Below are 13,091 nucleotides of genomic sequence, written 5' to 3'. Positions count from 1 at the left end.
AATCTCATTATTTTTCAGCCGTGGTAAATGTGTGATTAAGACATCTTCCCTTTGTTCCTAACCCTTGTGCTGGAGGGAGAACAGGGCCTCATCAGTGTGTACCATGAGGCTGAAGCCACGAGCTGCTGGAATGGTCCTGATATGGCCATGGAGTTCTGTTCATGAAGAACGGGGGGGCACGGAAGAAATCTGCCTTCCAAGTTCTAAGATCCTTCTGGAGGTGGATTTGAAGGAGGACAAAATGTCACAATGAAACACAAACTGTAGATGAAATGGCTACAGAGGTCAAGGTGAAAATCCAAACGGTGTTCTCCTCTATTCAGTATTCTCTGTCAATTTCATGTCCGTTGTGGAAATACTTCAATTTCATGTTGCCTTGGTAACTGCTGTGTGGAACGCTGTGATTTTACCCCCGACGGTTGCATTACATTTATGGTTATTTGAATGCCTTTGAACTGTCTTATGAGATTTGATAGGTTCATCTTGCTACGCAGTGGATTTCATTTTGGTTGAAAGGTTTTGCTCTCCTCATAACCTTAGAATTGCAGACTTTTAAAAACAATTTCTCATAGGACTGGTTGGCTATTGGCTAGCCTTGGTTTTTCTCAGCCTTCTCCTCCTTCATGAATGTCTTCTGTGTTTGCACATTTAAGGAACTGTGCAATAATGGATTTGTTTCAATATCACCACACTGTCAGTGGAGAAAAAAATCCAATAAACAAGATAGTGACTGTTATTTACGCTTGTACCCGGTGACTAACAAAAGCTCCCCTTGTGGAAAATAAAACATAGCGTTTTAATTAGAAAACCATTTCTTAGGGGTAGTAATGTATCATTGCAAAACTCTCATCCTTTCCACTCACAGACCCCAAGAAGTTTCATTGGACCTATTTAACCGATGGCACACCCTACTGAGCTCTTCTTCACAACAACTCGTGTGTCTTCAATCCTGCCATATTAGAGTCACCAGCCCAGCAGATGCAGCGTCAAGCTCCAGTAGGCAGGCTTGGCACTTAGTCCCTGACCACCTTCTGGGAGAGGGAGGCTGGAGGAGGGGGGCTGGAGGAGGGGGGGCTGGAGGAGAGGGAGGCTGGAGGAGGGGGGCTGGAGGAGGGGGGGCTGGAGGAGGGGGGGCTGGAGGAGGGGGGGCTGGAGGAGAGGGGGCTGGAGGAGGGGGGGCTGGAGGAGGGGGGGCTGGAGGAGGGGGGGCTGGAGGAGAGGGGGCTGGAGGAGGGGGGGCTGGAGGAGAGGGGGGGTGGAGGAGGGGGGGCTGGAGGATAGAGAGGCTGTAGGAGAGGGAGGCTGGAGGAGGGGGGGCTGGAGGAGGGGGGGCTGGAGGGGGGGGGGCTGGAGGAGGGGGGGCTGGAGGAGGGGGGGGCTGGAGGAGGAGGAGGCTGTAGGAGAGGGAGGCTGGAGGAGGGGGGGCTGGAGGAGGGGGGGCTGGAGGATAGAGAGGCTGTAGGAGAGGGAGGCTGGAGGAGGGGGGGCTGGAGGAGGGGGGGCTGGAGGAGGGGGGCTGGAGGAGGGGGGGCTGGAGGAGGGGGGGCTGGAGGAGGAGGAGGCTGTAGGAGAGGGGGGGTGGAGGAGAGGGAGGAGGATCAGGGAACACTGTCAACACAGCATGCTGTCCCCACTGCCCCAATAGGCCTCACACCAGAAACACAACTTTCTCCGACCGCTCGACGACTCTGAGGTTATCACGCAGAGTGCAGAGGAGTGTAACGTGTGTTTTTCTGTCCTGCGGTAATAGACTCCAAAGCCCACATCATTCCCAAGGGAAAGCAGGAAAGTCTGGGTTGTCGGATCTTGTTTTTCCACATGGTATTTTTAGGCATGGTTGAAGATGTCTAGGGTATCTCAATAGTCTCTCTTTATGGAGCTTGCGATGGGTTCATGTCATCTGAGAAGCCAACATCATTTTCTGAATGTGCTTCTTCAGTCCGGAAACTAAACAGTAACAGTATCGAGAATGTGGTGACAACAAACGTGATAGATAGATGGATATTCGGTAAACTGATAAACCGGGTTTGAATTTACAATGTAGTTATTTATATATATTTGAGTCATGAGGCTGGGCACCAACAAGAGGCAGCATCCCTGTCGGTCCCATTACTGCAAGTGCAACGCTGGCTCTGTGACTGGCTCATTACAGCTGCCAGACCTCACCACCAAATCACCTCAGCGCCAACACGACAGCTGGAGAGGAGACTCAGTCAGGGTGCCACCAGAGCCCTACGACACTGTGCTGCGGACATGAGAGCTCATTACAATGTGTCTGCTGAGTGGAAGTCGGAAAAGGGGGAAAGCTTAACCTTTGTATCTTTGGATTCCTTAGTCATCAGATTGACTTCTCATGGGAACTTTTAAGTGGACCGATTTTTGTTCACCTGTTGTATTTTGCACAGATATGGTTGTATAAGTGTCACTTTGTAGGAGTTTTAAAGATTGTGCGACTATTTAAAATATTGATTTTCTTTTACCCTTGTGTTATTTTCGGGTCATTCTCACCCATTAGTCATACCGTCGTATTGCGACAACTTTACCGCACACAAAAAGAAAGTGAAGGCTCTCTCAGACCACCCACATTGCGAAGGTTAAAAGAAAATTATTGTTATTTGTTTTAGTATTGGGTAAAATTGGGTAAACACAACAATGGTTCGTTATGAATCTTTGGGTCATGTGACCCGAAGTCAGCACAAGGGTTAAATCAATCTCTCCCATTTATAGTTTGGAAAGCACACATGATGAGGGATTTAAGTGTGAGATCAGCTGTAAAGATTATCTTCCTAAAAAGGTTTTGATTGGTCCTCATTTCATACCCAGTCAGTTTGCAAACTTTTTATGCCTACAGTTCAAGTTCAAGTATTATTCCAGTCAATGCAGATTACAGCTGTCACAGTAGGAAACCAACGTTGAGATCAAAGCCTTCGCTATCTGGCATTTCACTCAATTGTTGCATGTACAGATGTCTCCTTTCAAACAGACTGTTGAATCCATTGAGGGACCAATGCAAGAGGGTTGCATAACCTACAAAGTCTGATTAGGTTGATTGTGCACGTCTCGCTCTTGAATCAGAATGATCTGAGGTGCAAAAGAGGGCTGTTTTCTATTATTCTGTATCGTGAGAGACTGTTTTCTTTTGCCACGTTTTTTTTCCCCCAACACCCTCTTGACAAAGATGCCTCTCATTGTGTGCATTCCAGAAAACGTGTGCAATAGAAGGTTTCCAAGCTGAGATAGCAAGAGAATTGACAGGATGCAAACAGAAAAATAATAGCGAACGGGTCTTACATGGAATGTCAACGGGCACTAGCATTTGTAAGATAAATCTAGCAAGCTTTCTAAATAAACCCACTATTGTAATGGTGGTCATGGAGACAGGGTCTGAGAAACTAGATACTCACCCATCAAATACACTGATTCAGACACGAGGCAATGGAGCAACCAAATGGATTTATTTCCTTAATGGTCGAGGTGCTGTGTACACACATATGGCAGACTACAAGGATACCGCAGGTTTTACACTTCAATGCAAACAGATGGACACCTCATATTAAATAACTAGTTTCACAATCCTAACGTTTTATTTCTTCTTCTGGCAGCAGATTGTAAGAGTACTACTGTCATTCTCGAAGGCTGTCAAATTAACATTGTCGCAAGCAGCACAGTCCAAACGTCACATTAAATGAGCCAGCAACACTTGCTTTTTTTCCACTGACTGTACAAAATCATGCTGCACATCACTGCCAACAACATGAAGCATCAGCTAGGTTAGACTAGCAACACCCAAGAGAGTTTACTTATTTTTGTTTGTAATTTTGTATTTATTTTTTACCAGTACATGACTTGGTAGTTGCAAGTTACATAATGGCTTGTGTTAAAATTTATTTTATAGACCAATAATGGCAACAGCTGTTTCTTTGCTGTTGACACAGGCCTTGTCTAGAACCTTACAAGACAGTTATCCTCCCACCAAATTACCGTAATTGTTTCAAGATACCTCCAATTGAGAGAAATGAACTATGCTGATGTTCCATCCTTCTGACATTTTGCTAACAGTTTTACTTCATAGAGTAACTTTTGTAGGAAAGTTTATTGAACTACAGCATCTGTCTATTTTCTCTACCCAGTCCAGGGTTTGAAAGTGTCAGGTTCAGTTATTAGAAGAAAACAAGCCGTCCGTGAATCTATTGTGACCAGAATAGTAGAATCAGTCTGCAGCGTGTGAGGTGAACCACAAGGTAAACCAACGTGGAAATGTTTGAGATTGAGCTCCATGTTTCATTCACCTTACCAAGGCTGCATGGATCAAGCTCACTGACCACACACGAGAACGACGACTGTGACAAGTGGATGATCTTGCGACACACGTTCAGCCGCTTCCTATCATGTCATCATTTAGAAGCCAGGAAATGACACAAAACCAACCATTGGCCCCTCGTATGAAATTTACACATTGCCTTTCTTGGAAGTGGTATTTTCAGCTACTAACTGGTTTTCATGTGGTACCACCACGGTCTCTCTCTGCCCGCTGGGGATTGAACTCATGTTTCCACTGCCACTGCTCTGAGGACCCTGCCTGCTGCCACGGTCCATCTGCAGGCCCGTCCTCAGCCCACGCTTGTCTTCCACAGGCCCGCTCTGAGGCTGGCTCTGATTGGATGTTTCACTGGATCCGCCCTCCACACTGCTGACCGTATGAACCGCCTGAACCACGTGCACCTTGTTGACCACGCTCTTCCTGAAGGCACACCCAAACACCTTCCGGAAGCCTTTGCGGAAGTGTTTGGATACGAGGGCGTAGACGATGGGGTTGAGGCAGGAATTGGCGTCGGCCACCAGGTGGGAGAGGATGCGGAGGACGTAGGTGACGTGGTTGAGGGGGAAATGTCCGGACCACATGCAGAGGAGGACCAGGTGATGGGGCAGCCAGCAGAGGCAGAAGAGCACTGCCACGATGATGATCATCTTGGTGACCTTACGCTTGGACCGCCTGATCTCCGACATGTCCTTCATGGGGTCCACGGTGGTCCACAGGTAGCGGATGGTGCGGGCGTAGGTCAGGCTGAGCACCAGGACGGGGAGAAGGTAGCCAAACACGAAGGTGCAGATGTCCATCGCCCTGCGCGGCCGGGCCTCCCATGCGGGGATGCAGAGCATGCTGCCGTCCAGGTCGATCAGCCGGTAGTAGCTGAGGTAAGGGGAGGAGAAGACCAGGGACATGCCCCACACCAGGGAGATGGATGTGAGGGCGTTCCTAGGCGTCCTCATCTCTCTGGAACGAAGTGGGTAGCGGATGGCTAGGTACCTGTCATACAGAGGAGCAGTAAGAAGTCTTGTGTTGACACAGAAAATAACTTTTTGTATGTGATCTTATCTATTATTTTAAGGTTTCTAGGTAGATCAGACTGGATTGTCAAAAACTTTCAAATTGATTTCCTTAAACACATAAATATGTTTGTTTTGGTTGTTTGTTTTTTTAGCTAGAGCAATAAACCTCTTCGAATTCACAAGTTCTAGAATCTAGTACAAGACACGCACCTGTCAAGTGACACCGCCACCAGCGTAAAGATGCTTGCGTACATGGTCAGGAAAATGATGAAGTGTACCACCTTGCACACGAAAGAACCAAAGACCCACTCGTCCAAGGTGTAGATTGTGGCTTGAAAAGGAACGCAGAAAACTATGAAACACAAGTCTGCCACTCCAAGGTTCAGGATAAATAAGTTAGTTGTCTTCATCTGTCCGTTACGTAGCAGAACTGCAAGGACCAGGCAGTTTCCAACGGTGCCGACCAAAAAAATAAGCGAAAAAGCCATATAAATTATAACAGACTCGGGTTTCCAGGTCGTCGAAGAGTGGTTCAGTGAAGAAGTATTCATGTTCGTATTTGGAAAAATTACCTATTTTTTTACTATTAAGAAATACTTGAATATTACGCGCCAGCGCTTTCATCTTCAGATGCTGCCACTCTGAAGATGCAGACGGCACCAAACTTGCAATCTACTCCCTTCTGCAGACTGGAGGTTTTGGCGTCCATCACTACCCAGTTAAATATAACTTGTATTCGGATTTGCAAAATTAATTTCAGAGGCGACGAAACACTCCGATCCCACCTTGTTTACTAAGACATGATGCTGCAGTCAGCGCCTATGAAAGAATCGGCTAACGATTTGTGTTTTGACACCCTCCATCTCTCTCTCTCTCTCTCTCTCTTTCTCTCTCTCTCTCTCTCTCTCTCTCTCTCTCTCTCTCACTCCCTCTCTCTCTCTCTCTCTCTCTCTCTCTCTTTCTCTCTCTCTCACTCACTTTCTCTCACTTTCTCACTCTCCCCTTTCCCTTGTTTTATTCTTCACCATCAGTGGAGGTTTCAGCATATTTAATCCATATATAGAAAGCAGATTTATATAGAAGCAAGTCAGTGACATAATGTTTTTAATTTTTAAAGGCATTGAATAATTTATATTGAAATGTAAAACACCTAATGTGTTGGTTTTGAATTCACCTCTTTAAAATTGAAAAAATTGATCAAAAAATTCAAGGTTCAGAAATTCAGGTTGCTTAAATTCGAACAGTAGCTTAAAACTTCAGAATTTCAAATAGAACAAATGTCAGGCTTCTTTAGAAAAATGTTGAGGCGAAAAATTTTGAGCCAAACATTTTCGAGATAAAAATATCGACCCGAAAACATTCCAACCGAAAAACATCAGATTGCAAAATCCAGGATACCAAGGTATCGCTTGCCCTTAGACAGGTGTTGTGCCAAGGCATGTCGCCGCCAGGATTTGCATCCCCTAGCTGCGAGAGAGATCTATGTGACTCTACATCACATGCAGGTTTATGAACAATGTTTTCCTTTAATCTAGACTACCTCCATCTGTCCATTCTCTGCGGGTGTGGTCTGATAAGGACGCCCCGTCTTTGCTAACCCGTCCCTCCCAGCCCTCTAACGTGATTTCTGTTTTAATTTAATTGAGTTTAATATGGCTGAAGCTGTAATTCATATGGTGGACAGCTGAAAGCGGTCAATTGAAAAGCCATATTAAACTTAATTAAATAGAAACAGAAATCCAGTTAGAGGGTAGGGAGGGACGGGTTTGCAAAGACGGGGCATCCTTGTCATCTTGCAGTTGAACCCTTCTTGGAGAAGTGAGATGGTTCGATTGCAGTCAGGCTCGATTGCCACACCTATCCTCGGTATCCCGGATGTTGCAATCTAAAATTAGCTCAAATTATTTCGGCTATAATTTTTGGGGTTCAGATTTTTGGGATTCTAATTTGAATGGGTTAGAAAAAAATTGAATGAGTCAATCCCTCGAGGAAATCAGACCAATTACAGATGTGTCGTCCGCATATTTTATGAGGCCTCTGCTGATTTGGTCTGCGGTTAGTGATTCCACTGACGCGTTTGATAATACTGTAATCATCCTTCCTACTGTTAAGAGGATTGAACTGAGCTGTCAATAGGTACAACTCAATACAATGGTCAAGTTCCCACTCAGGATCCAGTCTCACTCTATGGCTTGAAGAACTGTTGTTCCCTCTGCTGGTGGGATGTTAAAAGTGTGAAACGGATCGTGAAAAATAGCGCACGGTGTGCGCTGCGCACACAGCAGGTTTTTCTCTATCTCTATACTCAAAATGCTGATTTACGTTAAAGCAATTCAACGTTTTCGATATTTGTTTGTGATATGTGTTGATAAGTAGCTAAGCTGAAGCCAAGGCCCCTGATCCCTGGTCCCTGGTCCCAGTAGCTGTTACCCTATCCCTGTCCCCCTCACCTATTTAAGTAGCAGCCAAACTGGCCAGAGATCAGTCTAGTATCCGGTCTAGCCTAGTTAAGCTCCAGGGCTCAGGACCATGTGGGCCCCACTGCCCTGACACCCTTCCCCCAGAGAGAGACCTCCTAGCCGGGCAGACATTCCTCCGTCTGAGCCCCTCCATCCGCATTGTCTGACTCACGTTTTTCCACCAATATAAATACACACACAAGGGATGTTAACCTAGACACACACACACTTACACTGAGGAAAACACAGACGGACGGAAAAATGTGACATTTTCACAAGACTAAATTTAAAGTCTGATCTTTTTATGATCTGGGTAACCAGGAAGAAGTAGCTGAACATGAACATGGGCTCTCTCCGGGATCTTGTTTGTTTTCCATGGGACGTCACCAAGAGCTGGTGTTACACAGGGAGCCAGCAGGGGGCAGCAAGCTCATGGTGAATGGTACACCACCATGAGCTTGACCTGTAGTCCTCTGCCGTTACACATCACTCCATGGCTTTCCCTGCTCTTGGTTTTGGGTCCTGGCCTTGGTCATAGTCCTAGTTTTAGTCATCTTATGTCCTGGTTCTGGTCCTGGTTTAGTCTGGTCCTGGTCTGGTCTAGTCTAGTTTAATCTGGTCCTGGTCTAGTCTAGTCTAGTCTAGTCTAGTTTGGTCCTGGTCCTGGTCCTGGTCCTGGTCCTGGTCCTGGTCCTGGTCTAGTCTAGTTTGGTCCAGGTCCTGGTCCTGGTCTAGTCTAGTCTAGTTTGGTCCTGGTCCTGGTCCTGGTCCAGGTCCTGGTCCTGGTCCTGGTCCTGGTCCTGGTCCTGGTCCTGGTCCTGGTCCTGGTCCTGGTCTAGTCTAGTCTAGTCTAGTTTGGTCCTGGTCCAGGTCCAGGTCTAGTCTAGTCTAGTTTGGTCCTGGTCCTGGTCCTGGTCCAGGTCCTGGTCCTGGTCCTGGTCCTGGTCCTGGTCTGTCTTAGAAGTAGCCATAGGAGTCAGGGTTTCCACAGAACCATCTGTTTACATTTCTACAAAGGTTAATAAAGTAAAATGATGGGAAGGCTATAAATACCTCTGTAATGGAAAGTCATGGGGTTGAATGTGTTCTGTGTGTCAATATTGCCACTGGTGATGACCCTATGTGGGCTGCATGCATACTGAGCACCAGCATGTCGTGAGATGTGTGCAGACCACACAACAAATAACGATTCTTCATTAGAAGGCACATGTTGTTCCTCCAGTTGTTTAAAGATGAACGTTTAAGTACAGTCCTCTTTCATGATACCTTTATGTCCTCGTACACTTCCTCCTCCCAGCGACCCCCTGCAAGTGTGCAGCGCCTGGGGGGGTGGAAGGAGGGGTTTGGAGGGAGGGGGACCACACCAGCCGTACTGCTGGAACAGAGCCCATCAGACCCCCCCCCCCCCGCCCAGGGAGGAAATGACATCATGGCCCAGACAGGCAGTGGGGATCAAAGCCTCCCAGGTGTGAGAGAGGTAGCAGTCAGGACAGACCCAAGGCATCACACGTGGGAATATTTGAACTAGAATCATTAGGATTCATTAAAGCCTGTGTTGACCGGGCAGGCAGATTCAGAGATGGTGTGCTGGTGATGAAGGAGCAAGATGCATTGCATAGTGATTGTCAATCATTGCATAGTGATTGTCAATCATTGCATAGTGATTGTCAATCATTGCATAGTGATTGTCAATCATTGTATAGTGATTGTCAATCATTGCATAGTGATTGTCAATCATTGCATAGTGATTGTCAATCATTGCATAGTGATTGTCAATCATTGCATAGTGATTGTCAATCATTGCAGAGTGATTGTCAATCATTGCATAGTGATTGTCAATCATTGCATAGTGATTGTCAATTTAACAGAATGAGCCATGGTGACTCACTCTGATGGTCCAATTACGTACTGTCCAGTGTATTTTGATTTTTTTTTGTACCACATCTTTTTAACGCTATAATATTTCAACGTATGGCTTCGTGCACGCAATTACCGACTGACATCATTTACTTCTAATTTCTGATTTGGAAGACGCTTGGATATTGCTTGGTAGTCTTGTTGATTAAATAACATCTGCGGTGGACCGGCAAACCAGGAAGCTGTGTTCATCACCAGCGTGTGTGTGGGCCGACCAGACTGCAAGCATGAACGGCGATGACACTTAGGGCCTCTTCCTCCTCTTAGCCGCAACCCACACACCCTGACTCCTTCAGTCACTATGACTCAACCCACACACCCTGACTCCTTCAGTCACTATGACTCAACCCACACACCCTGACTCCTTCAGTCACTATGACTCAACCCACAAGAATCAACACTTGCGGAGAAGCTACGCGCGAGAAAAAAAAGCAATGACCTCAAAAACATCTGCATGGAGTAACCAAGGAGATAAACCCCTCGGTAACGCTCGCGTTTGGAACGCGCGGCGCTGCATCCTCCCATGCTCCCTGCTGCCCCTCCGTCCTGATAGAAGCACACTTTATAAATAGCGTGCGCTTTTAATATGCGCATGTGTCCAGTGGATAACGTCAGCGCTTTGGGAGAAGGGCTCAAGGAGTGTTTCATTATAAACCTGTACCATTAAAAACTTGCTGGCTGAGTCTGGCTGTTGGCTCCCCTCGTCCTTCTCAAGCTTTTTACGAGAGTGGTCATAATCGTGAATCGATGGGGAAGCAGAGGTGGAGGCACTCTGCTGGGTGAGCGGTGCCACAATAACAGGTAGCGTGGGTTATCGTGGCTGTCGTTAGCGCCACGCTCACCGTGGACCCGCTGCGCCCAGGACCGACTGTTACACCGGTTCAAAGGTTACAGGGTCAAGAGGTCGGAGGTCAGACGTGCAGGTGCTTCAGAGGGCTGGGAGGGGAAGGAGCAGGGGTGGGAGGCTGAGGAGCAGGGCTGGGAGGCTGAGGAGCAGGGGTGGGAGGGGAAGGAGCAGGGCTGGGAGGGGAAGGAGCAGGGGTGGGAGGGGAAGGAGCAGGGCTGGGAGGCTGAGGAGCAGGGCTGGGAGGCGGAGGAGCAGGGCTGGGAGGGGAAGGAGCAGGGGTGGGAGGCGGAGGAGCAGGGGTGGGAGGGGAAGGAGCAGGGCTGGGAGGGGAAGGAGCAGGGGTGGGAGGGGAAGGAGCAGGACTGGGAGGCTGAGGAGCAGGGCTGGGCGGCGGAGGAGCAGGGCTGGGAGGGGAAGGAGCCGGGGTGGGAGGCGGAGGAGCAGGGGTGGGAGGGGAAGGAGTAGGGGTGGGAGGGGAAGGAGCAGGGCTGGGAGGCGGAGGAGCAGGGGTGGGAGGGGAAGGAGCAGGGCTGGGAGGCTGAGAAGCAGGGCTGGGAGGGGAAGGAGCAGGGGTGGGAGGCGGAGGAGCAGGGCTGGGAGGCGGAGGAGCAGGGCTGTGAGGCGGAGGAGCAGGGCTGGGAGGGCAAGGAGCAGGGCTGGGAGTCGGAGGGGGTGGCGCGAGGCGGAGGGGGTGGAGTACAACCACAATCACGCAAGCTGTGTGTGGTTTCCTTCTCCTTGCCAATACCTCTCACTCTCCGTGTCCCAGACTTTCTCCCAGGGCTATCCAATCCTGCCGCCAGCCACGCTAGCCCCCGCTGGCCCCAGCTCCCCCCTCTCTCTCTCCCCCACCCCAGCCTTCTCCTCCCCCACCTCCACCTCCACCCCCACTCTCATGCCGCACACAAATGGTTTTAATAAGAATCCTGCATGACTGGGCCATGGCTGCAGATGAAATCCCGAAGAGTGATAGTTTACTTAGCCTAAATAGCCCCGATTAGACAAATTGAAACATTGTTGTTATGCGGTGGAAACTCAAAGACCTATTGGCCGAGTCTCCCCCCCCCCCCCGGAAAGGGCTGTGCTGAAGACTTTCGTCATGCAAAAGCCACAAGAGTCTGGAACGGGTGGAAAAAAACAACAACATCATCAACAGAAACTAAACACTGAAACTTTATATGAAAATCTGCAAAATAGGATACGCAAAAGAGACCAGGCACACGCGACCAGTGCTCCTGTAACAACTGAAAAACATCTTGACCGCAAACGTTCTGTCTTGCCTCGGAATTTCTCATGATGTCAAATTTTCCTTTAACACTGAAGCTCCAGGTTCTTACCTGGCACGGTATCAAGGAGCTCGTTGCGCAACTCTGCAGTTGAGTCAAGGGTTGCTTGATAACGACAACATGCCATCATCATTGAAGTGTCCACAAGATATGAGGAGGGTATAGCTCAGTTGGAGCACTTGACCATAGATCAAGAGGTTGTAGGTTCAAATCCCAACCCTGTACTGTATGTCACTAAAACGTCTGGGATTAGGCCCGCTCCTGATAAATGGGTTAGGGTTAGTTTATATATATATTTTGATCCACAATGTGCTAAATTAAAAACATCTAACATCCGGTTTGGGAAATGTTTTGTCAGACTCGCTGTTCAAAGTCAGCTACTGTGCCATTTCCACTTCCACCCCGGGTATCTTTGCACAGGTAAAGTAGCACATCGAGCAGGTCGATACCCAGTCTATGTAGGCAATTCACTGTCTGAATAGAGACGTGTGAGAACCCACACAGTCATACACTATGTAACTACACACCAAAATGATTCTTCCAGACTACAAATAAAGTAGTGGCAGAGACTCACAGACTCTAGCAGCCCTGTCCATCACACCCCCCCCCCCCCCCCCCACACACACACACCCCACACACACACCCACTCCCACACACACATCCCACACACAGATACACACACACACACCAGAAAAGTACAGCAGGCCCAGCACTGGGAGACTTTCATGTTAGCCAGGCTAAATCGATATTTCTTACGTGGCTCATAAACATGTCTCATCTGCCCCAATGTTAACCACTACATGCTAGCGAGAGTCAGAAGTACTGTATCAGGGTGTCACAGTGGATTTGGCCCAAGGTTGCCATGACGAGACATGTCTCTCACAGACTCCACAGCTGCACTAGGCTCCAACAACAAGCCATTTTCCCTCCAATCAAGGTGATTGGACCTTCATTTCCAGCAGTCTGTCCTTTGAACACGGGATGCTATATCCTGGGGGTGGTCGGGGTGGTGAGGGGCTGTGTTTGGCAAATGTTCTAAATCTGAAGGTTGCACGATGCTCATCCGCCGGTGGTTTGGTTGCCAACCGCCCCCAGAACGATAACATAGTAACATAGTATCTCCACCGTTTCTGATCCTCAGCAGCCACGATGAGAGAGCACACCTGCACACGTGTCGTCAAGACCTGGAAAGGCTCAGTCGCACCACATGCCTTTTTAATTCATTAACTACCCTCCTCCAGTCTCTTCACT

The 13,091-nt window shown here is 48.3% G+C and overlaps 1 protein-coding gene across 1 annotated transcript; it reads right to left on the bottom strand.

The window, feature by feature from the left end:
- Positions 1–4,449: 4,449 nt before the first annotated feature.
- Positions 4,450–5,882, bottom strand: LOC146259424 (galanin receptor 2a). The gene is made up of 2 exons (XM_084670345.1): positions 5,542–5,882; positions 4,450–5,308 (listed from the first exon to the last, which is right to left on the bottom strand). The coding sequence occupies exons 1-2, from the start codon at positions 5,880–5,882 to the stop codon at positions 4,450–4,452; spliced, it is 1,200 nt and encodes a 399-aa protein (XP_084526471.1).
- Positions 5,883–13,091: the final 7,209 nt, after the last annotated feature.

The sequence above is a fragment of the Hypomesus nipponensis genome, chromosome 13 (genome assembly GCF_054491055.1).
Source record: "Hypomesus nipponensis isolate SF chromosome 13, ASM5449105v1, whole genome shotgun sequence".
In the NCBI taxonomy this organism is placed as follows: domain Eukaryota; kingdom Metazoa; phylum Chordata; class Actinopteri; order Osmeriformes; family Osmeridae; genus Hypomesus; species Hypomesus nipponensis.
Note: the sequence above shows the minus strand (reverse complement) of the source record. Positions and strands in the feature narration are given on the sequence as shown.

Bases quoted from the DNA above. Each gene is read 5' to 3' on its own strand.
- LOC146259424 (XM_084670345.1), bottom strand. From the start codon at position 5,882: ATGAATACTTCTTCACTGAACCACTCTTCGACGACCTGGAAACCCGAG. The intron at 5,309-5,541 runs GTGCGTGTCTTG...TCTGTATGACAG, and splicing joins GTGGCGGTGTCACTTGACAG to GTACCTAGCCATCCGCTACC.